At 44.1% G+C, this 27,340-nt stretch overlaps 1 protein-coding gene across 4 annotated transcripts in view; it reads right to left on the reverse strand.

Moving 5' to 3' along the window:
- The window catches only part of tent4a (terminal nucleotidyltransferase 4A), a 134,365-nt gene extending 109,094 nt beyond the window's left edge, over positions 1 to 25,271 (reverse strand). For all 4 annotated transcript variants that reach the window (XM_072509483.1, XM_072509484.1, XM_072509482.1 and 1 more), the window contains exon 1: positions 24,341 to 25,271. In XM_072509483.1, the coding sequence (XP_072365584.1) occupies positions 24,341 to 25,029 (689 nt within the window). In that variant the 5' untranslated portion in view covers positions 25,030 to 25,271. The remainder of the gene's footprint in view (positions 1 to 24,340) is intronic.
- Between the last annotated feature and the right edge of the window lie 2,069 nt (positions 25,272 to 27,340).

The raw sequence follows: 27,340 nt of genomic DNA on the forward strand, positions 1-27,340 counted from the left end.
TGCAGCGTAGTAGGGACAGGGGGGTGGGCTGGCACTACCGAGCCTAAGTGAGTACTACTGGGCCGCCAATATTTCAAATGGTGTGTAAGTGGATGGGAGAAGAGGAGGGAGCGGCGTGGAAGAGATAGGAGAGGGCATCCTGCAGGGGGACTAGCCTACAAGCTATGGTGGCGGCACCGTTGCCATTCTCACCGAAGAAATACACCACAAGCCCGGTGGTGGTGGCTACATTGAAAATTTGGGGGCAGTGGAGACGGCATAGGGGAAAGACGGGAGCCTCGGTGTGGTCCCCGATAAGAAATAACCATAGGTTTGTTCCGGGGAGAATGGATGGGGGATTTGGAGCATGGCAAAGAGCAGGGGTAGCACAATTGAGAGATCTGTTCGTAGATGGGACGTTTGCGAGTCTGGGAGCACTGACGGAAAAATATGGGTTGCCCCAAGGGAATGCATTTCAGTATATGCAACTGAGGGCTTTCGCGAGGCAACAGGTGAGGGAATTCCCGCAGTTCCCGACATAGGAGGTGCAGGATAGAGTGATCTCAGAGACATGGGTGGGGGATGGTAAGGTGTCGGACATATATAGGGAAATGAGGGACGAGGGGGAGATCATGGTAGATGAGCTGAAAGGGAAATGGGAAGGAGAGCTGGGGAGGAGATTGAGGAGGGGCTGTGGGCTGATGCCCTACGTAGGGTAAACTCATCGTCCTCGTGTGCCAGGCTAAGCCGGATACAATTTAAGGTGTTACACAGGGAGCATATGACTGGAGCACGGCTCAGTAAATTTTTTGGGATAGAGGATAGGTGTGCGAGATGCTCGAGAAGCCCAGCGAATCACACCCACATGTTCTGGTCATGCCCGGCACTACAAGGGTTTTGGGTGGGGGTGGCAAAGGTGCTTTCGAAGGTGGTGGGGGTCCAGGTCGAAGCAAGCTGGGGATTGGCTATATTTGGGGTTGCAGAAGAGCCGGGAGTGCAGGAGGCGAGAGAGGCTGATGTTTTGGCCTTTGCGTCCCTAGTAGCCCGGCGCAGGATATTGTTAATATGGAAGGAAGCCAAACCCCCGGGTGTGGAGACCTGGATAAACGACATGGCAGGGTTTATAAAGTTAGAACGGAATAAGTTCGTACTAAGGGGTTCGGCTCAAGGGTTCACCAGGCGGTGGCAGCCGTTCGTCGACTACCTCACAGAAAGATAGAGGGAATGGAAAAGAAGAAGACAACAGCAGCAACCCAGGGGGAGGGGGGGGGGGGGGGGGGGGGGGGGGAGGAATCGGACGGACTCTCAGGGATGTTATTGTATATGTATAGGCACTTGTTTTAGGCAATGTACATTGGACTGTTGGATTGTATCTTTGGAGAGTATTTATTTTTGACAAGGCAGTTGCCATTTAGTTTGGTTTTTGTTTCTGTTCATATATTATTTATTTATTTGTTTAAAACTGGCCACTGTTATTTATATTGCTTTATTGTTGTTTAAAAGAAACACTACGTACTGTTATGTTTGGCCAAAAAATCTTGAATAAAATATATATTTAAAAAAAAACAAATGCAAGCACGGGGGGTGGGGGGGTGCAAATGGAGAAGAGGAACAAGTTAAATTCTTAAAAGTAGCTTTGAATATTAATCTAAAATTCAGAGAAATATAAACCCTCCATTTATATTATTCCAAGAAAATTACTCCTACGTTAGACATATGTTACAGTGCGTTTGCAGGGTAAAATAAGATTAATTTAACACAAGTGATAAGCCAACACCTATGAAATGGAGAATCACTGGTGAAATTGTATGAAATATCAAATTGGATTTGAGCCTGTACCCGCAAACAAACTAGTTGCACATTCACAAGCAAATATGCAAGTATTAAACCAACAAAACTCTCTATTTATATCTAATTCACTCAAGGCAGAACCACTAAGAAAAAACAGCCAGAATCACAACATCTCAGATGTATTTAATTTTGTCGCTATTGAGTTTTATGATTCACAACACGACTACACTACACAAGGCATGGGATTCAAGTGCATTACAGCTGATGTAGTGGAGCTCCAGTGTTTGGATCAAAATGCCAGTGCTGTCCTGAGTAACAGAGACCTTGGCGTGTTTGTAAATAGATCTCTGAAGGCAAAAGGGCTGGTTAATAGGGTGGTGAAAAGGCAACATGTTGGAGTTATATAGAACATTGGTGAGGCCACAGCTGGGTACTGTGTGCAGTTCTGGTCACCACTTTATAGGAAGGATGTGATTGCACCGGAGTGGGTGCAGAGCATTTCACCAGGAATTTGCATGGGATGGAACATTTAAGTTATGAAGGGAGGACTGAGAGGCGACCTGATCGAGGTGTACAAGATTATATGAGGGTCATGGGCAGGGTGGATAGGGAACAGCTGCTCCCCTTAGTTGAAAGGTCGGTTACGAGGGGACACAAGTTCAAGGTGGGGGGCAGGAGGATTTGAAGAAAACTTTTACCCAGACGGTTGTGACGGTCTGGATCACCTGGTAGGGTGGTAGAGGCGGATTGCCTCACATCCTTTAAAAAGTACCTGGAGGAGCACTTGGCACGTCTTAACATTCAAGGCTATGGGCCAAGTGCTAGCAAATGGGATAAGGATTGACTGATCAGGCGTCTTTCATGCAGTGGTGCAAACTCGATGGGCCAAAGGGACTTTTCTGCACTGTATTTTTCTGTGATTCCGTGATATGAAATTCATGACTGAGAGCAACATTGGAGTTGTGATTTTGGAACAAGTTTGACTATTCTACGTCACCATAACCACCAGAAACCTTTTCAGACACAATTCCAGTATGTACACATCTTTGAATACCACCGCCATCGAAATGGATTCATTTGCACAATATGGCTGAAAACACTGGCTCTAAATCCGGAAATAAAGCGAGCATGTTCTCAATCTAAGTAAATAACAAGCCTGAATACTTGCACAAGCTGAACATTTAGCAGTAATTTCATTTCTACTACAGAGGATTGTTGTTCCTCTGTTTAAGAAGGGTGGCAGGGATAATCCCGGGAACTACAGGCCGGTGAGCCTTACTTCAGTGGTAGGGAAATTACTGGAGAGAATTCTTCGAGACAGGATCTACTCCCATTTGGAAGCAAATGGACGTATTAGTGAGAGGCAGCACGGTTTTGTGAAGGGGAGGTCGTGTCTCACTAACTTGATAGAGTTTTTCGAGGAGGTCACTAAGATGATTGATGCAGGTAGGGCAGTAGATGTTGTCTATATGGACTTCAGTAAGGCCTTTGACAAGGTCCCTCATGGTAGACTAGTACAAAAGGTGAAGTCACACGGGATCAGGGGTGAACTGGCAAGGTGGATACAGAACTGGCTAGGCCATAGAAGGCAGAGGGTAGCAATGGAGGGATGCTTTTCTAATTGGAGGGCTGTGACCAGTGGTGTTCCACAGGGATCAGTGCTGGGACCTTTGCTCTTTGTAGTATATATAAATGATTTGGAGGAAAATGTAACTGGTCTGATTAGTAAGTTTGCAGACAACACAAAGGTTGGTGGAATTGCAGATAGCGATGAGGACTGTCTGAGGATACAGCAGGATTTAGATTGTCTGGAGACTTGGGCGGAGAGATGGCAGATGGAGTTTAACCTGGACAAATGTGAGGTAATGCATTTTGGAAGGGCTAATGCAGGTAGGGAATATACAGTGAATGGTAGAACCCTCAATAGTATTGAAAGTCAAAGAGATCTAGGAGTACAGGTCCACAGATCACTGAAAGGGGCTACACAGGTGGAGAAGGTAGTCAAGAAGGCATACGGCATGCTTGCCTTCATTGGCCGGGGCATTGAGTATAAGAATTGGCAAGTCATGTTGCAGCTGTATAGAACCTTAGTTAGGCCACACTTGGAGTATAGTGTTCAATTCTGGTCGCCACACTACCAGAAGGATGTGGAGGCTTTAGAGAGGGTGCAGAAGAGATTTACCAGGATGTTGCCTGGTATGGAGGGCATAAGCTATGAGGAGCGATTGAATAAACTCGGTTTGTTCTCACTGGAACGAAGGAGGTTGAGGGGCGACCTGATAGAGGTATACAAAATTATGAGGGGCATAGACAGAGTGGATAGTCAGAGGCTTTTCCCCAGGGTAGAGGGGTCAATTACTAGGGGGCATAGGTTTAAGGTGAGAGGGGCAAAGTTTAGAGTAGATGTACGAGGCAAGTTTTTTTACGCAGAGGGTAGTGGGTGCCTGGAACTCACTACTGGAGGAGGTAGTGGAAGCAGGGACGATAGGGACATTTAAGGGGCATCTTGACAAATATATGAATAGGATGGGAATAGAAGGATACGGACCCAGGAAGTGTAGAAGATTGTAGTTTAGTCGGGCAGTATGGTCGGCACGGGCTTGGAGGGCCGAAGGGCCTGTTCCTGTGCTGTACATTTCTTTGTTCTTTGTTGACTGAAGATTACAGTGCAAACTATGCATTTGCATGGTTATGTGTAGCGTGTGAGGTGTGCGGGTAGGGGAAGCAATGAAGTTGCTTTTGTAAACGTGTTGCAAATTTAAATTAAAGTTGAAAATAAATTGCTTAAATATAAATGCAAAGAGTCAGTTAATAAAGGGATAGCATTGTTGGCAAAGTGCAATGTATGGAGTAAACATTTAAACCGTATTCAATTCAGATGAGTTTACACTTTCCTGACAATTACAAATATTCAAATTCAGTGGTTGTATGAAAATTGAATGGAAGAGATGTTCTAACATAACTCATGACCCTTGAAACGATGATCTCCCCCAATACACCAGGCCAGTCAGAAAAAAGGTCAATACCTTTTATTGTAGGCCTGAACCAGGTATAAAATAAAAGCACCGAGCATGGCTAATATAAATCAAGAATACATTCGGACTTCTCCATTGCAATCAATTGCAACAACGGCATAGTGGTATTGTCAGTGAACTAGCAATCAGAAACCCACAACAAGGTCGGAGGACCCGTTTTTAAAAAAAAATTAAAACATCGAACGATGATTGTGTAAAAACCCATCTGTTTCATTAACGTTCTTTAGGGAAGGAAATCTGCCACCCTTACCTGGCATTGCTCGATCCACAACAATGTGGCTGACTCTCAAATGGAGGGTATCTATGGATCGGCAATAAATGCTGGCCCAGCCAGCGACACCCACATCCCGAGTGAATTTTTAAAAAATCCAAATGTATAGTCCAGTAATTTCCCACTTGAATAGCTCATGTTCAACACCTTGAAGTATGTTCATGAGTTTTGCATAATCTGCAACTTGTGCTTTGCAAATTTTTCAGTCTATTCTACTGTGAAGTCAGCTGCCTTCCTTGGTGGGAAAGATAATAATCGTTTTACTTAAAGAAATTATGTTTAGCATTGGGGTAATGTAGTCTACTGGAATGAATTTCAAAGATCACTTTGTTTAAAGAAAGCTTAAAGTTCCTATCCAACAGTATAAAATTCCTCCATACAGGATTGCTCAAATCAATTTCTGCCACGTTTCTGCACTACAACAATATACATTAATACAGCCTTTAATATAGTACAGCCTCTTCTAAACATTTATAATGATAACACTTACCAACGCATTCTAGTAGACTACATTACCGTTGCATGCAATGCTAAACATCATTTCTTTAAGTAAAACGATTATGATCTTTCCCACCAAGTGAAGGCAGCTGACTTCACCAATAGAATAGACTGATGAAAATTTAGCAAGGTACAAGTTGCAGATTATGCAAGTAAATGTGCAAGCATTGCCACAATTCCCACTAGCTTTGGAAGAAAAAAAACAAACATGGCTTTTCTCAGTTGTATCACAAATTAAGAGTGAATACGTCACGTGGGTGATGTACTGAACGACAACAACCTAACAAGATTCCAGTTTTGATTAAAACAACTTTAATGAGGGCAAGGAGAGCGAGCGAGAGCGGTGCAGGGCGAGGACAAATTCAAAGTTAAAATGTAATTGCTCAATGACCAATTAGTAGTTATGTTGTTGGGACGAGTGGGAAGAAAATAATGAATAAAATCAACAACAATCAGATCAAAGATGTTATACTAAATTACATTCCATATCATTCTAACATTCCAAAGCACTTCACAAGTCAATTGAATACTTTGAAATGCAGTCGCTTATGTAGTCCAAGCACAATGGCAGCGGCAAAGCTCGACAAAAGCAATGAAATCAACGATCAGTTAAACTATTGTCCTTTGTGGTGGTGCGGGGGGTAGGGGGGGCTTGACATTTGGAAAATACCCAATCAACTTCAAAGAACACCACAGGATCTAATATTTACCTGTTCATGCAGATGATTTAAACATTTCAACAGATAAAAGAACACTGCCTCAATAGTGCCTTGACATTTCAGCATGGTGTAGGTGCTGAAACCGGGTAATAATTATCTGGCTCAACAGAGATGACTGAGGGGCGACCTGATCGGAGTGTACAAGATTACGAGGGCAAGGTGGACAGGGAGCAGCTGCTCCAATTAGTTGAAGGTTCAGTTGCAAGAGGACACAAGTTCAAGATAAGGGGCACGTGGTTTGGAGGAGGGTTTGAGGAAACACTTTTTTTTTTTTTTTGCACAGAGGGTGATCATGGTCTGGAATGCACTACCTGGGAGGGTTCTGGAGATGGGTTGCCTCACATCCTTTAAAAAGTACCATGATGAGCACTTGGCGCATCGTAACATTCAAGGCTATGGGCCAAGTGCTGACAAATGGGATTAGGTAGACAGGCAAGGTGTTTTTCATGTATCGGTGCAGTCTCGATGGGCCGAAGGGCCTCTTAGGCATTGTATTATTCTGAGATTCTGAGAATGCTAGCCACTGATCCAAGCGAAACAGAAACTTGTGCCATTATCCTGTGACCATCTCAATAGTTCAATGGAGTTCTACAATACTTCAGGACACTGCAGTTTTATCGGATTGTAGACCAGTTGAGACTGAAATTTGTTTTCATTCATCTCCAAGTAATTAATGGTGTTCCAACAGCCACAGGAAACTGGCTGATGGTCAATGACATACAACTGCAGAACACTTCATATGTTTGAGGGGTCCATTCTACATGACTTTAGGAATAACACATACAGCTCATTCAGTCTTCAGTAGATTTGACAAAGTCATCCAGACTTGAAACATTAGCTCCGTTCTCTCTCCACAGATGCTCTCAGTCCCGAGATTGTCCCACATTTTGTGTTTTTGTTTCGGGTTCCAGCACAGACAGTAATTTGCTTTTATTTTTTCCTCATCTATATCTGGGTTCATTATACACAGATGATAATTAGTCAAGAACTCCATTATCGTTGTACTGTGTCATTACAAGGACGCTAGAGGGCAAACTAGATAGACCAAGGGCATTTTTAAAAGTCCAGTAATTTCTCTGATTTGCATCATACAAAAACCATTCAACATATTAACAGACCAGTGGTTTTAAAAACATAAGCAATTTGTCAACTACTGATTCTAAGACGACCAAATTTATAAAATATATACAGATACAGAGGTAAACATCAAGAGTATGAAAAATATTTTGACAACCCATAGCATGACCAGGAGAGATCAGAATTATAGTCCTGGATTCACAAACATGACCTGAATAAACCTTCACCACTAGATCAGAAAACAGAAATAGAAAGATACGGATTTGTTTTTCTGGAGTTTCTTGGATTGATACAAAAAATGTTTTTTGCCCAAAACATTTCATCAACATCAGAGCCCATGTCGGATTCTGATCTGACAGAAAACTACCTATCCAGCTGAATATGTTGAAAAGGTTCGGACTTCTGATCCACAATACAGAACTTTCAGCGCCGGAACTCTGGCAGAGAGCGGTAAAGAAAGTCAGCACCTGCTGTAAGGCAGGCTAAAATGTTCAGTACAAATGCTACTGAATGGGAAGGATGGGTGAGTGGGTATGTGGGCAATGGGGACAAGAGGTGGGCCACGAGGTGTCAGGCTGATTAGTCAGATTCTAGGAACTAGGCAGGTCAGGTCAGGTTGGGTGGGGGTGGGGGGGTTAGTTGTATAATTACTGAGGAGTTCAATTAGGATTTTGCTGACTAACATTTCCTAGGTAATTATTCAGGCAAGCAAGTCAGAACTGTCTGAAGTTTCTGACGGAAAGTCAGATTTGGGGACGTTCGCGGAGGATCCCAATGGGCGGGAAAATTGCCCATCTTAGTTCAAACTTCCCGATGCACGAATTCTGGGGGAGTCGCCCAGGAATTCCACTGGGCCCCAGCAATTGACATTTTGGGTGTCCCAATAATGAGGAGACCGGAAGATCCAAGTCAGTTTTTAATTTCACAATTTAGATATCAGCCATTGCTCATTCTCACCTCAAAAGGTCAGAACATTGTGGATTCAAGTCCCACTTCAGAGACTGGAGCCCACACTTCAGTTCTGTACAGGGGAAGGTGTTGGAGGCACCATATTCCAGATGAGAAGGTTAAACGGAGGCCCCATTTACTTTAGTAAGTGGATGTAAAAGATCCTATAGCCCTATTTTGATAAACAATGGGGGCTGATCCCTCATGTATCCTGACCAACATCACAAACAGATTATCTGGTCATTATCTCATTGCGATCCACTAACTGGCTGCTGCATTTCCTATATTAAAACAGTGATTACACTTTACTGGCTGTAAAGTGCATTAGGTATCCTAAAGGCACAATATACTACTTCATCAGGAGGCGATTGTCCTATGCAATTGCTGATACTTGGATCCTTCTCTTCTCCACCTACACAAAATCAAGCAAAATCTTTCAGTAAAAAGGTGTGGGGCAATGTATTATTCTTGCCAGTGTACCCCATAACCAATTCAAAACCCAATCAGCAGCAGCAGAATTATATTCAACAACAATCTGTAACTCATGGCCCAGCATATTCCTTATTCCACAGAACCCTGGTTCAATAAACAATTCAGAACAACATGTTACATTTGCACCACACAAGTGCCAGGCAATGACCATCTCCTACAAGGGAGGATCTAACCATCGCCCCTTGACATTCAATGGCATTACCATCGGTGAATCCCCCCCACTCAACATCCTGGGAGTTACCATTGATCAGAAACTGAACTGGACTAACCATATTAAGACTATGGCTACCAAGGCAGGTCAAAGGCAAGGAATTCTACAGTGCGTAAATCACCTCCTGCCCCCTCCCCCCTATACTGCCTGTCCACCATCTACAAGGCACAAGTCAGGAGTGTAATGGTATAATCTCCACTTGCCTGGATGAGTGCAGCTCCAACAACACTCAAGAAGCTCAACATCATCCAGGACAAAGCAGCCCACTTGATTGCTCTCCCTTCCACAAACATTCAAACCCTCCACCACCGACGAACAGTGGCAGCCATGTACCATCTGCAAGATTCACTGCAGTAACGCACCAAGGTTCCTTAGACAGTTCCTTCCAAACCCACGACCACTACCATCCACGACCACTACAAAATGCGGAGGCATGGGATTCAGGGTAATTTAGCAGTTTGGATCAGAAATTGGCTAGCTGGAAGAAGACATAGGGTGGTGGTTGATGGGAAATGTTCAGACTGGAGTCCAGTTACTAGTGGTGTACCACAAGGATTTGTTTTGGGGCCACAGCTGTTTGTCATTTTTATAAATGACCTGGAGGAGGGCGTAGAAGGATGGGTGAGTAAATTTGCAGATGACACTAAAGTCGGTGGAGTTGTGGACAGTGCGGAAGGATGTTACAAGTTACAGAGGGACATAGATAAGCTGCAGCGCTAGGCTAAGAAGTGGCAAATGGAGTTTAATGAAGAAAAGTGTGAGGTGATTCATTTTGGAAGGAAGATAGAGTACTGGGCTAATGGCAAGATTCTTGGCAGTGTGGATGAGCAGAGAGATCTCGGTGTACATGTACATAGATCCCTGAAAGTTGCCACCCAGGTTGAGACGGTGGTTAAGAAAGCGTACGGTGTGTTAGCTTTTATTGGTAGAGGGATTGAGTTTCGGAGCCACGAGGTCATGTTGCAGCTGTACAAAACTCTGGTGCGGCCACATTTGGAGTATTGCGTGCAATTCTGGTCGCCGCATTATAGGAAGGATGTGGAAGCATTGGAAAGGGTGCAGAGGAGATTTACCAGAATGTTGCCTGGTATGGAGGGAAGTGAGGAAAGGCTGAGGGACTTGAGGCTGTTTTCGTTAGAGGGAAGAAGGTTAAGAGGTGACTTAATTGAGGCATACAAGATGATCAGAGGATTAGATAGGGTGAACAGTGAGAGCCGTTTTCCTCGGATGGTGATGTCTAGCACGAGGGGACATAGCTTTAAATTGAGGGGAGATAGATATCGGACAGATGTCAGAGGTAGGTTCTTTACTCCGAGTAGTAAGGGCGTGGAATGCCCTGCCTGCAACATTAACGGAGTCGCCAACACTAAGGGCATTCAAATGGTCATTGGACAGACATATGGACGATAAGGGAATAGTGTAGATGGGCTTTAGAGTGGTTTCACAGGTCGGCGCAACATCGAGGGCCGAAGGGCCTGTACTGCGCTGTAATGTTCTATGTTCTATCTAGAAGAACATGAGCAGCAGATACCTGGGAACCCCATCACCTGGAGATTCCCCTCCATGTCACTCACCACGTTGACTTGGAAATATATACAGTTCCTTCACTGTTACTGGGGCAATATCCTTGAACTTCCTGCCTAATAGCACTGTGGGTGTACCTACACCTCAAGGACTGCAGTGTTTCAAGAAGGCAGCTCACAACCCCCTTCTGAAGGGAAACTAGGGATAGGCAATAAATATTGGCCTAACCAGCAACACCCACATCCCATAAATGAATAAAAACCCACCAGGAACAGCACCAAGCAGTCCCAAAACTGAGGTGCAAGCTGGTAAGCTAATTCACACGACTATAATAACCATACGAAACAGCAGAAGCAATCTCATAATGAACTGATCAGATCAAATCTCTGCAGTACTGCTAACTATCTGTACGATGAATAATCAAAACAACTAAGGAGGCTGCACAAACATCAACATCCTCAATGATAGCAGAGCCCAATATGCCAACAGAAAAAAAAGACTGAAAGACATGCGATCATTTTTAACCAGAAGTGGACTATCCATCTTGGCCACCTCCCAAGGAACCCAGCATCACAGTAAGTCTTCAGCCAACTTGATATCAAGATATAGTTGAAGGCACTGGATACAACAATATACACTATGGGCCCTGACAATATTCCAGCTTTAGTGCCGAAGATTCATGGTCCACAACTCACCAAGTTGCTCCAGTACAGCTGCCAGACGTTCAGGTACAGCCAATGTGAGAAATTGCCTAGGTTATGCCCTGACCACAGAAAAGGACAAAAGCAATCCATCCAATTATCACTACATCAGACTACTCTCATTCGGCAGCAAAGTGACGAAAGTATCGTCAACAATGCTATCAAGCAGCACTTGCTAACTAATAAGCAGCTCAGTTTGGATTCCGCGAGAACGACTCAGCTGCAGACACAATCACAGCCGCAGTCTAAATATGGATAAAAGAGCTTAGAGGCGAGGTGAGAATGACATCAAGGAAGCATTTGACCAAGTGTGGGCCGAACAATACCAATGTCAAGGGAGGAAGGAGTAAACTCGCCACTGGTTGGTCATACCTAGCACAAAGGAAGATTGTCGTGGATGTTGAAGACTAATTATCTCAGCCTCTAGGATATGCAATAGTTCCTCAGGGTCTTACCAGTTTCAATGACCTCCCCTCCAAAATGGGATTAGAAGTAGGAAAGTTCATTGATGACTATATACAGTGTTCAGTACCATTCACAACGCCTCAAATACTGAAGCAATTTGTGCCCTCATGCAGAAAGACCTGGACATCTGGGCTTGGACTAAGTGGCAAATAGAGAGCCTAACCATCTCCCTTTGACGTTCATCCTCCATCAGACTCCTATTTATTGACTATAGCTCCGCCTTCAACACCATAATCCCAGCCAAGATCATATCAAACTCCAAAACCTAGGACTTAGCTCCTCACTCTGCAACTGGATCCTCGACTTTCTAACCCACAGACCACAATCAGTAAGAATAAACAACAACACCTCCTCCACAACAGTATTCAATACCGGGGCCCTGCAAGGCTTAACCCCCTACTATACTTCCTGTACATGCACGACTGCATGGAAAAATTTGGTTCCAACTCCATCTACAAATTTGCTGACGATATGCCCATAGTGGGCCGGATCTCTAATAACGACGAGTCAGAATACAGGCGGGAGATAGAGAACCTAGTGGAGTGGTGCAGCGACAACAATCTATCCCTCAATGCCAGCAAAACTAAAGAGCTGGTCATTGACTTCAGAAAGCAAAGTACTGCACATACCCCTGTCAACATTAACGGGGCCGAGGTGGAGATGGTTAGCAGTTTCAAATTCCTAGGGGTACACATCTCCAAAAATCTGTCCTGGTCCACCAACGTCGACGCTACCACCAAGAAAGCACAACAGCGCCTCTACTTCCTCAGGAAACGAAGGAAATTCGGCATGTCCACATTAACCCTTACCAACTTTTATAGATGCACCATAGAAAGCATCCTATCTGACTGCACCACAGCCTGGTATGGCAACTGCTCGGCCCAAGACCGCAAGAAACTTCAGAGAGTCGTGAACACAGCCCAGTCCATCACACAAACCTGCCTCCCTTCCATTGACTCCTCTACACCTCCCACTGCCTAGAGAAAGCGGGCGGCATAATCAAAGACCCCTCCCACCGGGCCTATTCACTCTTTCAACTTCTCCCATCAGGCAGGAGATACAAAAGTCAGAGAACATGCACAAACAGACTCAAAAACAGCTTCTTCCCCACTGTTACCAGACTCCTAAACGACCCTCTTATGGACTGACCTGATTAACACTACACCCCTGGTTGCTTCACCCGATGCCGGTGTTATCGAGTTACATTATGTACCTTGTGTTGCCCTCGTATGCATTTTCTTTTATTTCCTTTTCTTTTCATGTACTTCATGATCTGTTGAGCTGCTCGCAGAAAAATACTTTTCACTGTATCTTGGTACACGTGATAATAATCAAATCCATCCATCCATCCATCCATCAATACCATTACCATCACCGGGTCTCCCACTATCAACATCCTGGGAGTTACCACTGACAAGAAAGTTAACTGGGCCAGTCATAAAGATACTCTGATTGCAAGAGCAGGTCAGAGCTTGTGAATTCTGTGGCGAGTAATCTTTACTGTCACAAGTAGGCTTACATTAACACTGCAATGAAGTTCCTGTGAAAAGCCCCTGTTCGGGTACAGAGGGAGAATTCAGAATATCCAATTCAGCTAACAGCACGTCTTTCGGGACTTGTGGGAGGAAACCGGAACGCCCGGAGGAAACCCACGCAGACACAGGGAGAACATGCAGACTCCACACAGACAGTAACCCAAGCCAGGAATCGAACCTGCGACCCTGGAGCTGTTAAGTAACAATGCTACCCACTGTGCTACCGTGCTGCCCTATAAGTAACTAAAGTCCTTACTCCCCAAAGTCTGTCCACCATCTAAAATATGCAAGTCAGCGGCATGTTGGACTATTCCCTACTTGCCTGGATCAGTGCAACTCCAACAACACAAGAGGTCTGACACCATCCAGCCCTCTTTGGCAGCATACCATCCACAACCTTAATACATTCACGCCCTTCAACAGCACCACATATAGGCAGCATTGTGCTACAGGATGCACTGCAGCAACTCACCAAGACTATTGACAATACCTCCCAAACCCACATCCACCACCACCTAGAACAGAGGTGGGCAATTTGCAGCCCAGGAGCCACATGCAGCCCATCGGGGTTCTGAATGCAGCCCACGGGACATTTTGTTGACTGATGTCTACACGCAGAGTTCTCACATTCGGTTTGTTACCATCCGTATATCTTTTTTCTTGTACTGACGCACGTAAAGCAAGGGTTCGTGAAGTGAGGTGCGTGTTGCACACAACATTGACTGAGAATCATGCGCTCCCTCTGCATCCAAATTGTAAATATTTATTGTTTTCAAAATTTGAAGCAGATGACTGTTCTATTCATACATTAAACTTTTCTAAAACTTGAATATTTGGCATGCATTAAATGTAGTCAATCTGATTCAAGGGTCATAAATATGCCCAATTTAGGAACTGGAGTAGGCCATTCAGCTAGTTGAGCCTGCTCCGCCGTTTAATACAATCATGGTTGATCAAACACTTCAATGCCTTGTACACCCACTATCCCCATAATCCTTTACGTTATCAATCAGAAATCGTTCAATCCCTGCTTTAAACTCTGGGGTAGAGAATTCCAAAGATTCACAGCCCCCGGCGCGAAGAAATTTCTCCTCATCTCGGTACGAAATCGCAGCCTCCTTATTTTGAAATGGTACCCTTCGGTCTAGACTCCCGAACCAGGAAACATTTTACCTGCATCTACCCTGTCTATGCCATGAAGTATTTTGTAGGTTTCAATGAGGTCACCTTTCATACTGGAAAATACAGGCCCAGTTTGCCCGATTTCTCTTCACAAGACAGTCACGCCATCCTGTCTGGTGAACCCTTCATTGCACTCCCTCTACGGCAATAATATATTTTCTGAGGCAAGGGGACCAAATCGACACAAGGTGCTCTAGGTGTGGTCCAAAGAAGCAAGACCTCACTACTCCTGTACTCAAATCCTCTTGACCAACATTTCATTAGCCTTCCTAACAGCTTGCTGCACCTCCAGGCTAGCCTTCAGTGACACCTAGGTCTCTTTGTACACCTCCACGTTCTAATTTCTTACCATTTAGGATATACTCTGCACATCTGTTCCTTCAAACAAAATGGATTACCTCACGTTTTTCCACATTATATTCCATCTGCCAAGTTCTCGCCCACTAACTAAGTCTATCCAAAACCTGCTGCAGCCACTTTATGTCTTCCTCACAAAACACATTCCAACCTAGCTTTGTATCACCTGTGAACTTGAAAATGTTACATTTGGTCCCCCAGATCCAAATCACTGATATATATTGTGAACTGGGGTCCAAGCAATGATCCTTGCAGTACCCCACTAGCCACAGACTGCCAAAGTGAGAATAAGAGCATAAGAACTAGGAGCAGGCGTTAGGCCATCTGGCCCCTCGGGCCTGCTCCGCCATTCAATAAGATCATGGCTGATCTTTGTGGACTCAGCTCCACTTACCCACCCGCTCACTGTAACCTTTTATTCCTCTACTCAAAAATCTATCTACCTTTGTCTTTAAAATATTTTACAAGGTAGCCTCAACTACTTCACTGGGCAGGGAATTCAACAGATTCTAGACCCTTTGGGTGAAGACGTTCCTCTTCAACTCATTCCTAAATCGCCTTCCCCTTATTTTGAGGCTCTGCCCCTAGTTCTAGTTTCACCTGCCAGTGGAAACAACCTCCCTGGCTTCTATCCCATCTATTCACTTCATAATTGTATATATTTCTATATGATCCCCCTCATTCTTCTAAATTCCAAAGAGTATAATCCCAGTCTACTTAGTCTCTCCTCAAACTAATCCTCAACTCCGGAATCAACCGAGTGAATCTCCTCTGCACACCACAGTGCTAGTACAACCTTTCTAAAGTAAGGAGACGAAAACTGTACATAGTACTTCAGATGTGGCCTCACCAGCACCCTATACAGTTGCAACATTGCTTCCCTGCCTTTAAACGCCATCCCTCCAGCAATTAATTGCATGCTGCAATGTATTACCATTTAAATAATAGTCCACTTTGCTGTTGTTCCTACCAAAATAGACAACCTCACATTTATCAACATTGAACTCCATCTGCCAGACCCTTGCCCACTCACTTAATCTACATCCCTCTGCAGACTGTGTCTTCTGCACACTTGGCTCTACCACTCATCTTAGTCTCATCTGCGAACTTTGACACGTTACACTTGGTCCCCAACTACAGATCATCTATGTAAATTGTGAACAATTGTGGACCCAACACTGATCCCAGAGGCATACCACTAGCCACTGATAGTCAAAAAAAAACACCCATTTATCCCCACTCTTCTGCTTTCTGTCAGTTAACCAATCCTCTATCCATGCAGCTTTATCTTATGCAGCAGCCTTTTGTGTGGCACCTTGTCAAATGCCTTCTAGAAATCTAAATACACCACATCCACCAGTTCCCCGTTGTTACCGCGCTCGTAATGTCCTCAAAGAATTCCGCTGAATTAGTCAAACATGACCTGCCTTTCATGAACCCATGCTGCGCCTGCCCAATTTCTATCCAGATATCTCGCTATTTTTTCCTTTACGACAGATTCAGGCATTTTCCCCACTACAGAAATTAAGCTAACCGGCCTATAGCTACTCGTCTTTTGTCTACCTCCTTTATCTTTTTTCATAACTTTCGATGTAGTTGAACCCACCTTCCCATGTGCTAACCTGCTTCTTTACTTCCCATTAACCATTTTACTTCCCTTAGTGTTACCCTTACGTCCCCATCACTTGCTAGTTTAAAGTCCTTGAGACCCCCCTACTTATCCTTTTCGCTAGAACAGTGGGCCCAGATTGGTTCAGGTGGAGACCGTCCCAATGGTACAGATCCCTCTTGTTTCAATACTGACGCCAATGCCCCATGAAATGAAACCCCCTTTCCTGCACCACTGCTTTAGCCACGTGTTCACTTCCCTAATTTTCTCATTCCAATGCCAATTTTCACATGGCTCGGGTAGTAATCCAGAGATTATGACCCTTAAGGACTTGTTTTTTTAATAAATTTAGTTCCGAGTGCCTGATAATCCCCCAACAGGTCCTCTTTCCTAGTCTTGCCTATGTTGTTTGTCCCAACGTGGACCACAACAACTGGATCCTTCTCCTCCCGCTCCAATATCCTTTCAAGTCGGTCAGAGACACCCTTCACCCTGACAGCGGGCAGGCAACATACCATGCGGGACTCTCGATCCTGCTTACAAAGGATGCTATCTATCCCCCTAATTGTAAAATCCCCTACAAACTACCACTTGTCTTTTTGCTCCTCTCCCACTTGAATGGCATCCTGTACCATAGTGCAGTTTCAATACTGAGGTAAATTACTTTTATACTCACTGCTCCGCCCTCCGAGACTGCTCCTTGGAAACAAGGCCACAAATCCCTGAAGGAAGTTACTTTATATACTCACCGCTCCGCTCTCCGAGACTACTCCCTGTAAACCCATTTATTCCTATTTTATTTTCTGCCTATTGGTCAGCTAGCTCATCCGCTCTCAAGCCCTTTTCCACATCCACACAGGGAGCATGTACCTCATACCTGTTGGACAAGGTCAAGAGCCGAGGCTCCTCCGTTCCTCAATTCAGGATCCCTCTACCGGCCTCATTTGCAATCACACCCTGCTGTCCCTGATCACTGACCGAATTTGAGGTACTTAACCTACGGGGTGTGACCGCCTCGAAACTACGTGTCCAGGTAACTCTCCCCCTCCCGGATGTGCCGCAGTTTAAAGCTCTGACTCTAGCTCATTAACTCTGAGCCGAAGTTCTTTGAGCAACCAACGCTTGCTGCAGATATGGTCACTGCAGCTCGCAATAGGATCTGCCAGTTCCCACATCATGCAGCTACAGCACATCACCTGCCCAGCCATCTCTACTTAGTTAATTTAGTTTTGGATTTTTTGATTTCAAATTTAGCACAGTTTTCTTACCAGCCAATCAGGTCACAGCTTTCCTGTGATGTCACCTTTCAGCTCAGTGGAATCCCTGAGGTGCCCGTCTGCTCCCTAGAAACAAGGGCGTGAATCCCCGAGGTAAATTACTTTTATACTCACTGCTCCGCCCTCCGAGACTGCTCCTTGGAAACAAGGCCACAAATCCCTGAAGGAAGTTACTTTATATACTCACCGCTCCGCTCTCCGAGACTACTCCCTGTAAACCCATTTATTCCTATTTTATTTTCTGCCTATTGGCCAATCCTCAATCCATGACAGCATGTTGCCTCCTATCCCGTATGCTTTTATTGTGCGAATCTACCTCCTGTGGGGGACTTCATCAAAAGCCTTCTGAAAATCCAAATATACTACACCCATCCACTCTCCTGTCACTTTGTCAGGAACATCTTCAAAAAACTCCAAAATGTTTGTCAAATACAATAATAATAATCTTTACTGTCACGTATAGACTTACATTAACACTGCAATGAAGTTACTGTGAAAAGCCTAGTTTCGGTTTCCTCCCACAGTCCAAAGATGTCCAGATTAGGTGGATTGGCCATGATAAATTGCCCTTAGTGACCAAAATGGTTCGGAGTGGTATTGGGTTATGGGGATAGGGTGGAAGTGAGAGCTTAAGTGGGTCAGTGCAGACTCGATAGCCCGAATGGCCTCCTTCTGCACTCTATTTTCTATGCCACATGATGGCACCTGTTTAGGTACAGAGGGAGAATTCAGAAAGTCCAAATTACCCAACAGCGCGTCCTTCCGGACTTGTGGGGGGAAACCGGAGCACCCGGAGGAAACCCACGCAGACACAGGGAGAGCGTGCAGACTCCACACAGACAGTGACCCAAGCTAGGAATCGAACCTGGGACCCTGGAGCTGTGAAGCAACAGTGCTAAGCACTGTGCTACTGTGCCGCTCATACATGATTTCCCATTCGCAAATCCATGTCCAATCAGATCATGATTGTTCCAAGTGTCTATTTATCACATCCATTATAATAGATTCCAGCATTTTCCCTACCACTAATGCAACGCTAACAGGGTCTGTAGTTCCCGGCTTTCTCTCTCCCATCTTTCTTAAATAGTGGGGTGACATTTGCTACCTTCTCATCTTCAGGAACCATTCCAGAATCTCTAGAATTTTGGAAGATGATCACCATTGCACCCGCTATCTCAATAGGAACCTCTTTCAACGCTCTGGGATACACAACAGATCCCAGAGACTTAACTTTCAGTCCCATCAATTTCTCCAATAAAACCGTCTTACTTGTACCAATTTCCTTCAACTCCACAGTGTGCCTAGCCCTTAGATCTCTACACCTGGTGGGAGATTTTCTGTATCTTTCTCAGTGAAAACAGACAAAGTAATCACATCACTTTTCTGCCATTTTTTCATTCCCCATGACTAATTCTCTTGACTGTTTGTAATGGACCCACGTTGCTTCCTTTTTACATATCCATGAAAGTGGAGAGCACGTTTTGCTAAAGTGCATTCATATTCTGATCTCCCTTTTGATATCAGTTTCTTGGCCTTTCTTTGCTGGAAACCTCCCAGTCCTAAGGTTTGCTACTATCTCTTGCCACTTGATAAGCCTTTTCTTTTAATCTTATACAATCCTTAACTTCCTTTGTCAGCCATGGCTGACTGGCTTTTCTGGGTTCTTGCACCTTCAAGGAGCATATAGGTGTTGTATATAGAACTATCTGTTGCCTATTCACAGTCATACCTTTTAAATGTATTTTACCAATCCACCTAAGCCAATTTGTCCCTCATGTCTTCATAATTTCCTTTATTCAACTATGAGGCTTGGCTTTAGATTGAACTTCCCCCTTTCAAACAATGTAAAATTCGAAATTGTGGTCACTCATCCCTAAAAAGATTCTTTTTAACAACTAAATTAATTTTTCATTATGTAATACTAGATCTAGAATAGCCTGTCCTGTAGTTGGTTCCTCAACATACTGCTCTAGAAACCAATCCCGAACACTCCAGAAACTCTCCATCTTCCCATTAGTGCTCATGCGCACTTGGTTTAACCAGTCTATGTGCAGATTGAAGTCACTCAATCACAATACTGCCCATGCTACAAGCTTTTCTCATCCCCTGAATAATGCCATGCCCACATTACTATTTGGTGGCCTATTAATACCTCCAACTAATGTCTGCTGCCTTTTGCAGTTTCTTAGCTGCATCCAAACAGATTATGTACATTATTCTTTCAATCAGAGATCCTCCCTTACTACTGCACTGATTCCATCCCTCAATTATCAGTGCAGTTCCACCTTCTTTCCTTCCTTAACATTGAATATCGAGTTCCCAGTCTTGGTCACCATGCAGTCATGTTTCCATAACGGCAATTATATCATACTCATTTACCTCTATTTGTGCCTTTAGACCGTCAACCTTTTACGAACACTGCGAACATTCAGGTAGAGCACATCAGGTGGATTACATCATTCCACATTTGCCCATACTCAATGCTTTGCTTTGTTTTTCCTGCTTTCTAATCCCATTACTACTTCCTGTTACCAACATTACTTCCTTCCAATTTGGGCTACCCTTCAGGTTGCCACCCCCCTGATAAGTTAGTTTAAACCCAACCCAACAGCACTAGCAAATCTCTCAGAGTATATCAGTGTCAGTCCTATCAAACTTTAACCCATTCATCTTGTACAGGTCCCACCTTCCCCAGAAGTAGCCCTAATGCCTCAGAAATTAGATGGCCTCCCTCCTACACCATTTCAATCTTGTGGCCCACTGAGAGGATGGAGTGCCGCGTGTGCAGCCCACTCACTAGCATAGGTTGCCCATCACTGACCTCAAAAGACAAGGAAAGCAGGCACATATGAATATCATCATTTGAAAGTTCCCCTCCAAGCCACATACCAAACTGACAAACTATAATTGCTGTTCCTTCACTGTTACTGGGTCAAAGTGTTGGAACTCCCGATCTAACAAAACTGAAAGGTGTTCCAGGCAGCAGCTCACCACCACCTGCTGAAGGCCAATCTGGGATGGGCAATAAATGCTGCCTTTACTCGTGATACCTCACATCCCAAGAACAAATAAAAATATATGGACTGTAAAGGTTAACACTAATCCTCCACAAGGAAGCAGTCGAAGCAGTCTCTACATTGAACCTGTGCCCTTTTGTTTGAGTGTACAACCAGTCCCCCACCCAACTTTGGGTCCAGCCTCCAATTTCACAGAATTGTGTTATATAGCAAACTTGCCAAAACTCAAAATCTACTGCATCTATTAACCTAGTTACCTTTGTGAAGAATTAAACAAATTTCTTAAGGCACGACCATACCCAGAAGTTAAGTTTGTGTTCTTAACTTGGGCATCGATTCACATCTCACTCACACTTGTCCATTTATTTTAAAAATTACTTTGAGCACTAAATAATTCTATTCAAGTCTTCTTTAATAGGAGTGCCAAATGAAGGTGCAATTGTGCAAAACGTTCAGAACCATGAAGTCCAAAAGATTTGAATACAACAAGGAGGCTTACTGTACTGCACAGAGAATCAAACTACTTTTATTTTGAGAATGCAATAATCTGCAAATATTAAGATATATCTGAATAGTAAAGTTTTCTTCTGTTCATACATAAAGCTCCAATGATCTTGAAATTTACAGTGCAGAAGGAGGCCAATCAACCCATCGAATCTGCACCGGCCCTTGGAAAGAGCACCCTACTTAAGCCCATGCCTCCACCCTATCCCGGAACCCAGTAACCCCACTAAATCCATATTACATTATACTTCCATTTAAATTACATATCACCTTGACAATTCCACTGCATGGCTGGCACAGCAAAGTATTTTGGCTGCTCATGTCCAAACTGCATAAGATTGAATAAACAAATATTGAAACAATAATTTTAAAACTGATAACATGGAAATAATGCCATATTTAAAAAAATCTAACAAGCTTCAATTTACTTTTAATAACCGAGAAATCTAGATGAAATATCAAAAGCCTTACTTCAGGGAATCAACAAACGTGGATGGGAAAAATCAGGAGACTCCAGAAAACCCTAGAGGGAAAGTGGGGAAAAGAGTGGCAACCCGATTGCTCTTTTAGCAAAATGGAACCCAGCAACTTCCTCCAAGCACCGTGGCAAAATCTTTCCAAGGACCTCAAAGGAAGGTACTTCGGGTCAGCTGCCAAAACACCCGCTTATTTGATCGCTCTTCTCAACCCTTGAAACCTTGGTGAACATAGGAATTAGGAGCAGAAGGCGGTAATTGAGACAGAGCCTGCTCCGCAATTCAATCAGATCATGGCTGAGTTCCACAAATTCACCATCCTCTGTGAGTAGTTCCTCCTCATCTCAGTTCCAAATCTACTGCCTCTCAATCTATATCCGTGAAGTCAGCAATAAAGACCAGCAACAAGTCAGATCTCAGCATGTTCTGGTATCATACTGTTCTATTTTCCTACAAAATGCTGGATTTCCTAGTCATCATGACCATTAACATGTGCAACAACAATGTCAAATGCTTCTCACCAATGGGAATTGCGCATCTAAAAACAAAGTAAAATGTGGGGTTGCTTGATCGGTCTTTGAGAATTTAGTCCCGAACAGCCCTTATTTTTTTCCCTTGTAACATGGCCTAGAGTAAAGCTGTGAATACATACACAAATTTCACTTCCAATATATTCTTAATTCAGCAATTTTTGTTCATTTTGCTCAAATACAAAAGAAACTTGATTAAGTAATGCAATACTTTTTAAATATAAATTTAGAGCACCCAATTTCTTTTTTTCCAATTGAGGGCAATTTAGCATGGCCAATCCACCTTCCCCTTTTCCGGGCACCATCAAGGCCTTCCGTGCCCGATGGGTACCTCAGGGGTTGGGGTGTTTTATTGATACCTTAAATTGATGTTATTTGATGTTTGTAAGTTTCCGTTGATCTTAGGGCAGTGCCCCCAACAGGAGCGCCCATTTATTGCTTTGTCCCCCAGTTTGTTTCCTTTCTTCTGTTTTGTTGGTGGGCCTCAAAAGAGTGGACAATCCACCTACCCTACACATCTGTGGATTGTGGGGGTGAGACCTACACGGACACAGAGAATGTGCAAACTCCACATGGCCAGTGACCCAGGGCCAGGATCAAACCCAGGTCCTCAGCGTCGTGAGGCAGCAGGGCCCTTCACCACCGTCCTGTCCAAGTAATGCAATACTTAATCCGGGAGACTTGTTTTTAAAGAAAGGTTTATAAAATTTATAATGGTTGTGCATGATATACAAAAATGATCATTTTTCATTAGAATGGCAAAAGTGCCTCACCACATTTAACTATTCACTTCAACTCCTATTTGCATTATATTGATTGTGTGCCAAAAATCTGGAAATTTTAACACAATCTTTTGACCCAAAGAACAGTTGCAAAATTAAATTACATTAATTAAAACTTAAAAAGGTCCCCACCCACCCCCCCAAAAAAAACATAATTTATTAAAAACTATTTAATTGAGGCCTGCAAGATATTTGAATGATCCGGTAACATTTGGTCTGGCTGTTTAGCAGTTTGCTTCGGATGGCAGTCAGGCACTGAAGGACCACTAATCTCCACTCGAGGCATCTTTTAAAAAGGTTACACATTTAAAGTGCGATATAACCAACGCCCTCGTGTTTCTTTGGAACTAATTGCAACACTTTCGATTCTGAAATATGACAAAGGCAGCGACGAACCACGCCCTAAAGAAAACTGTCCTCTTAAATTTCAGACTCCCGAGTTTGGACGTGATTAAAATAAATTCTCATCACCTCCCATTCAATTTTCCAGGGCGCGAATGAGTTTAAAAACGATTTTCAGCCAACCCCAGCAGGGTAATCAACATAAATCATGTAATTTGCCCCCAAAACGCTTGAACTTTTATAGTAAAATTAAATAGTTAAAAAAAAATAAAAGGCAATAATATACGCTTTTGAGTGGCACCTCGAAATAAATTTGAATTCTGTATATTCTCAATTCGTTTGAGAAAATTTCAGTCCACGTTTTATCACAAGGTTATCTAAATGTACGCCGACCAATAACTGGAAAATACAACTGCATTTACTGGCTATGCTTCACCCACACGATTTCATCACGACCCTTGCCCTCCAACCATATTTAACGCCATATTTTGCTTTAAACATTTAACACGGCGGCTTCCTTTCCTTCCTCCACGATGGGCGTGTAGGAGGAAACATCTACTGAAGTAATAACTCGGCCAGCTATAAAAATATTTAAACACTAAGGTAATCAGACTGGAAGAAAGTCGGGCATTTTGTTCAGTTTCCGAGTTATATAGTAGTGCGAAAAATCATTGTTTTTAATTCCCTTGGACAAGTGAGAATTAATTTAGCGATTTACATAGTGTCTTCTTAGCTGGTCTTACCCATGTGCGCGTACATTGTAGACACCACCTCATTTATTACGTACGTTTCATCCCTTATTTCTAATCCTTGCTTTCTCAAAATGTTACAAGCTTTTTGAGTAATTCAGAAATACAGATATATACGTTCATCATATTTAAAATCCCATTAAACACACTATACCCTCTCCCCCTGCTCATTACTCAGGATGCATCTGAATGACAAACATTCAGAAAAGCCTGGGATTTATACATAAGACACACCGCGGTCTGTATCATCTTTGCACCACCGCTCTTACCCAGTCACCCCCATGTTGTACTTCATGGTTTTCCAGGGGGTCCCACTGTAGTAGTTTCCGTTGCTGGAGCTCAGCATGTAATTTATGCCATAAGTGCTCGCCTTGTTCTCCCTCTTCCTCCTCCCCCCCATCATCAGGCTCTTCAAACTGTTATTGTAGTTATTCTTAACGAAGTTGTTTCCATTCCCACCACCGTTCATCTCGGCGAAATTATGATTGAAATATGGGCCGGCGCCGGCTTTAGTCCTTCCCGAGGAGGAGAAAGAGGAAGAAGAGCAGCACGAAGACGACGAAGAGCTGCCGGTGCCAGATTCGGGGGAAGGGGACGAGGATGAAGATGACGAGGCTGAAGATGATTTTTGCAGTCCCCTACGATCATCCCCGTTTCCCGAGGCCGAGCCGGGCCCCATCCCCATGCCGGGGCCGGCGGCCGAAGGGCCCGTCCTGTGCCCGACTCCGGCCCCCGAGGCCGGGCTGCTGCTGGGGGGGGCGGCGAGGCCGGCGTTGCTGGTGTGGTTGAGGTTGCTGCTGTTGCTCGGCTTGTTGTCCAGGGCTGGCGAGTTCAAATGTAGCAGATGATGGTGACTTGAATTGCTTCGGATTCCTTGAGAGGTTTCCCAGATCTGCATCCACAAGACATTGGCGGGTCCCTTCTGTTCCGGCTGAATCCAAGCCACCCTCGGATCCATTAAATGGTGATCGCTCTCTCTCTGCACACACTCACAAATCGCGGAAATCTCTTCAAAAAGCACTAATTACCTTACAATTCACCGGAACTGGGCTGCGACAGAGAAACTGTGTTTTTTTTTCTTACTTGACTTGCTTTTTCTTTAAGCTACTTTTTAAAAAATATATAAACTAAAAGCCAAGACCGGTTTCTCTACAAAAAAAACTAACGCTGGACTTTAACAATATGGCGCCTCCCCTGAGCCCCGACCCCCCACTGCGCATGCGCGCGCATTTTAAACCCTTCGCCCGTGTGCAGCTCTGGGGGTGCGCGTGCGCACTCCCTCCGACAGAGAGCCGGGCTGCGCATGGACGCTCCTCCCGCCGAGCGGGGGTGCGCATGCGTGATTCCTCAAAGTGGGGTGGGCGAACTCAAAGGAGCCAGAGCAAACGCTCTTGGAAGCTACAGCACAACATTGATTTTAGTGGAAACAGCGCATGGGTTTTACAACAGCGAGTTCTGAAATAAATGCACTTTCCAAATGTTTAAAAAGATTTGCAATCGTGTCACTTTTTAACCATGTGAAGCACTTCACTCAAGTTGACGAAAATTAAAACCAATGCATCAACTAATCTCACCAGCCACTTTTAAGATCCTGGGATGAAGTCTGTCAACACCCTGGCATTTGTTACCCAGCAGTCCAACAATTTACTCAGTAACATCTTTCCTGAGTTACTCCTCCCATTCCCTGATTTATAGCTGCTTCTGGGATGTTACTTGTATCCCCTATAGTGAAGACGAATGCTAATTACCTGTTCAATTCATTACCATCTTTTTCTTTAAGTTTGATACTATCTTCATAGATTATCATAGAATTTATCATAGAATTTACAGTGCAGAAGGAGGCCATTCGGCCCATCGAGTCTGCACCGGCTCTTGGAAAGAGCACCCTACCCAAGGTCAACACTTCCACCCTATCCCCATAACCCAGTAACCCCACCAAACACTATGGGCAATTTTGGACACTAAGGGCAATTTATCATGGCCAATCCACCTAACCTGCACATCTTTGGACTGTGGGAGGAAACCGGAGCACCCGGAGGAAACCCACGCACACACGGGGAGGACGTGCAGACTCCGCACAGACAGTGACCCAAGCCGGAATCGAACCTGGGACCCTGGAGCTGTGAAGCAATTGTGCTATCCACAATGCTACTGTGCTGCCCCCTTTCCTGTTCTTTAAACGTTCCTGTTAACCACTGAAGGTGTGTGTGTCTCTTGGACTTTTCATTACTCATTGGAATGTGTCTATTCTATGTATTCTCAAATATCTCCTTAAATCTTTGCCACTGCATCTCCATTGACCTGAACACCTTAACCCTTTAACTCAGGATTTCCCGAGGGCAGCACGGTGGAGCAGTGGTTAGCACTGCTGCCTCACACGCTGAGGTCCGAGGTGGGTCACTGTCCTTGTGGAGTTTGCACAATCTCCCCGTGTTTGTGTGGGTTTCGCCCCCACAACCCAAAGATGTGCAGGGTGGATGGATTGGCCATGCTAAATTGCCCCTTAATTGGAAAAAATGAATTGGGTACTCTAAATTTTTTTAAAACCTCAGGATTTCCCAAACTTGTTCAGCCACAGACCTTTTGACCTTGCAAGAGAACTGAAGTACCCCCTGAGAAATATTCTTTTGTGTTGAAGAGTTCAACAATAACAAAAAATTGTTTTTGCACAATAGGTACAAACATACAAAGACCTAAATTATAGAACGTGTTTCAATTTCTTATATGTTTATTATAATTAAAATGTTACCTTATTTTTAAAATCCTTAGATATTACCTTTGTCGTGTTTAATGGGAGGAGTGATGCTGGAAAGTTGAATCTCATATTGGACACACACACTCACCTCCCTCTTTCTCTGACACACACTCACCTCCCTCTTTCTCTCTACACACACACTTACTCACCTCTCTCTCCCTCTCTACACACACACATACTCACCTCTCTCTTTCTGACACACACACATACTCGCCTCTCTCTTTCTCTCTACACACACACATACTCACCTCTCTACACACACATACTCATCTCTCTCTTTCTGACACACACACATACTCACCTCTCTCTTTCTGACACACACACACACTCACCTCCCTCTTTCTGACACACACACATACTCACCTCTCTCTTTCTGACACACACACACTCACCTCTCTCTTTCTGACACACACACACACTCACCTCCCTCTTTCTGACACACACATACTCACCTCTCTCTGACACACACACATACTCACCTCTCTCTTTCTGACACACACACACTCACCTCCCT

This window comes from Scyliorhinus torazame, chromosome 6 (assembly GCF_047496885.1).
Source record: "Scyliorhinus torazame isolate Kashiwa2021f chromosome 6, sScyTor2.1, whole genome shotgun sequence".
In the NCBI taxonomy this organism is placed as follows: Eukaryota; Metazoa; Chordata; class Chondrichthyes; order Carcharhiniformes; family Scyliorhinidae; genus Scyliorhinus; species Scyliorhinus torazame.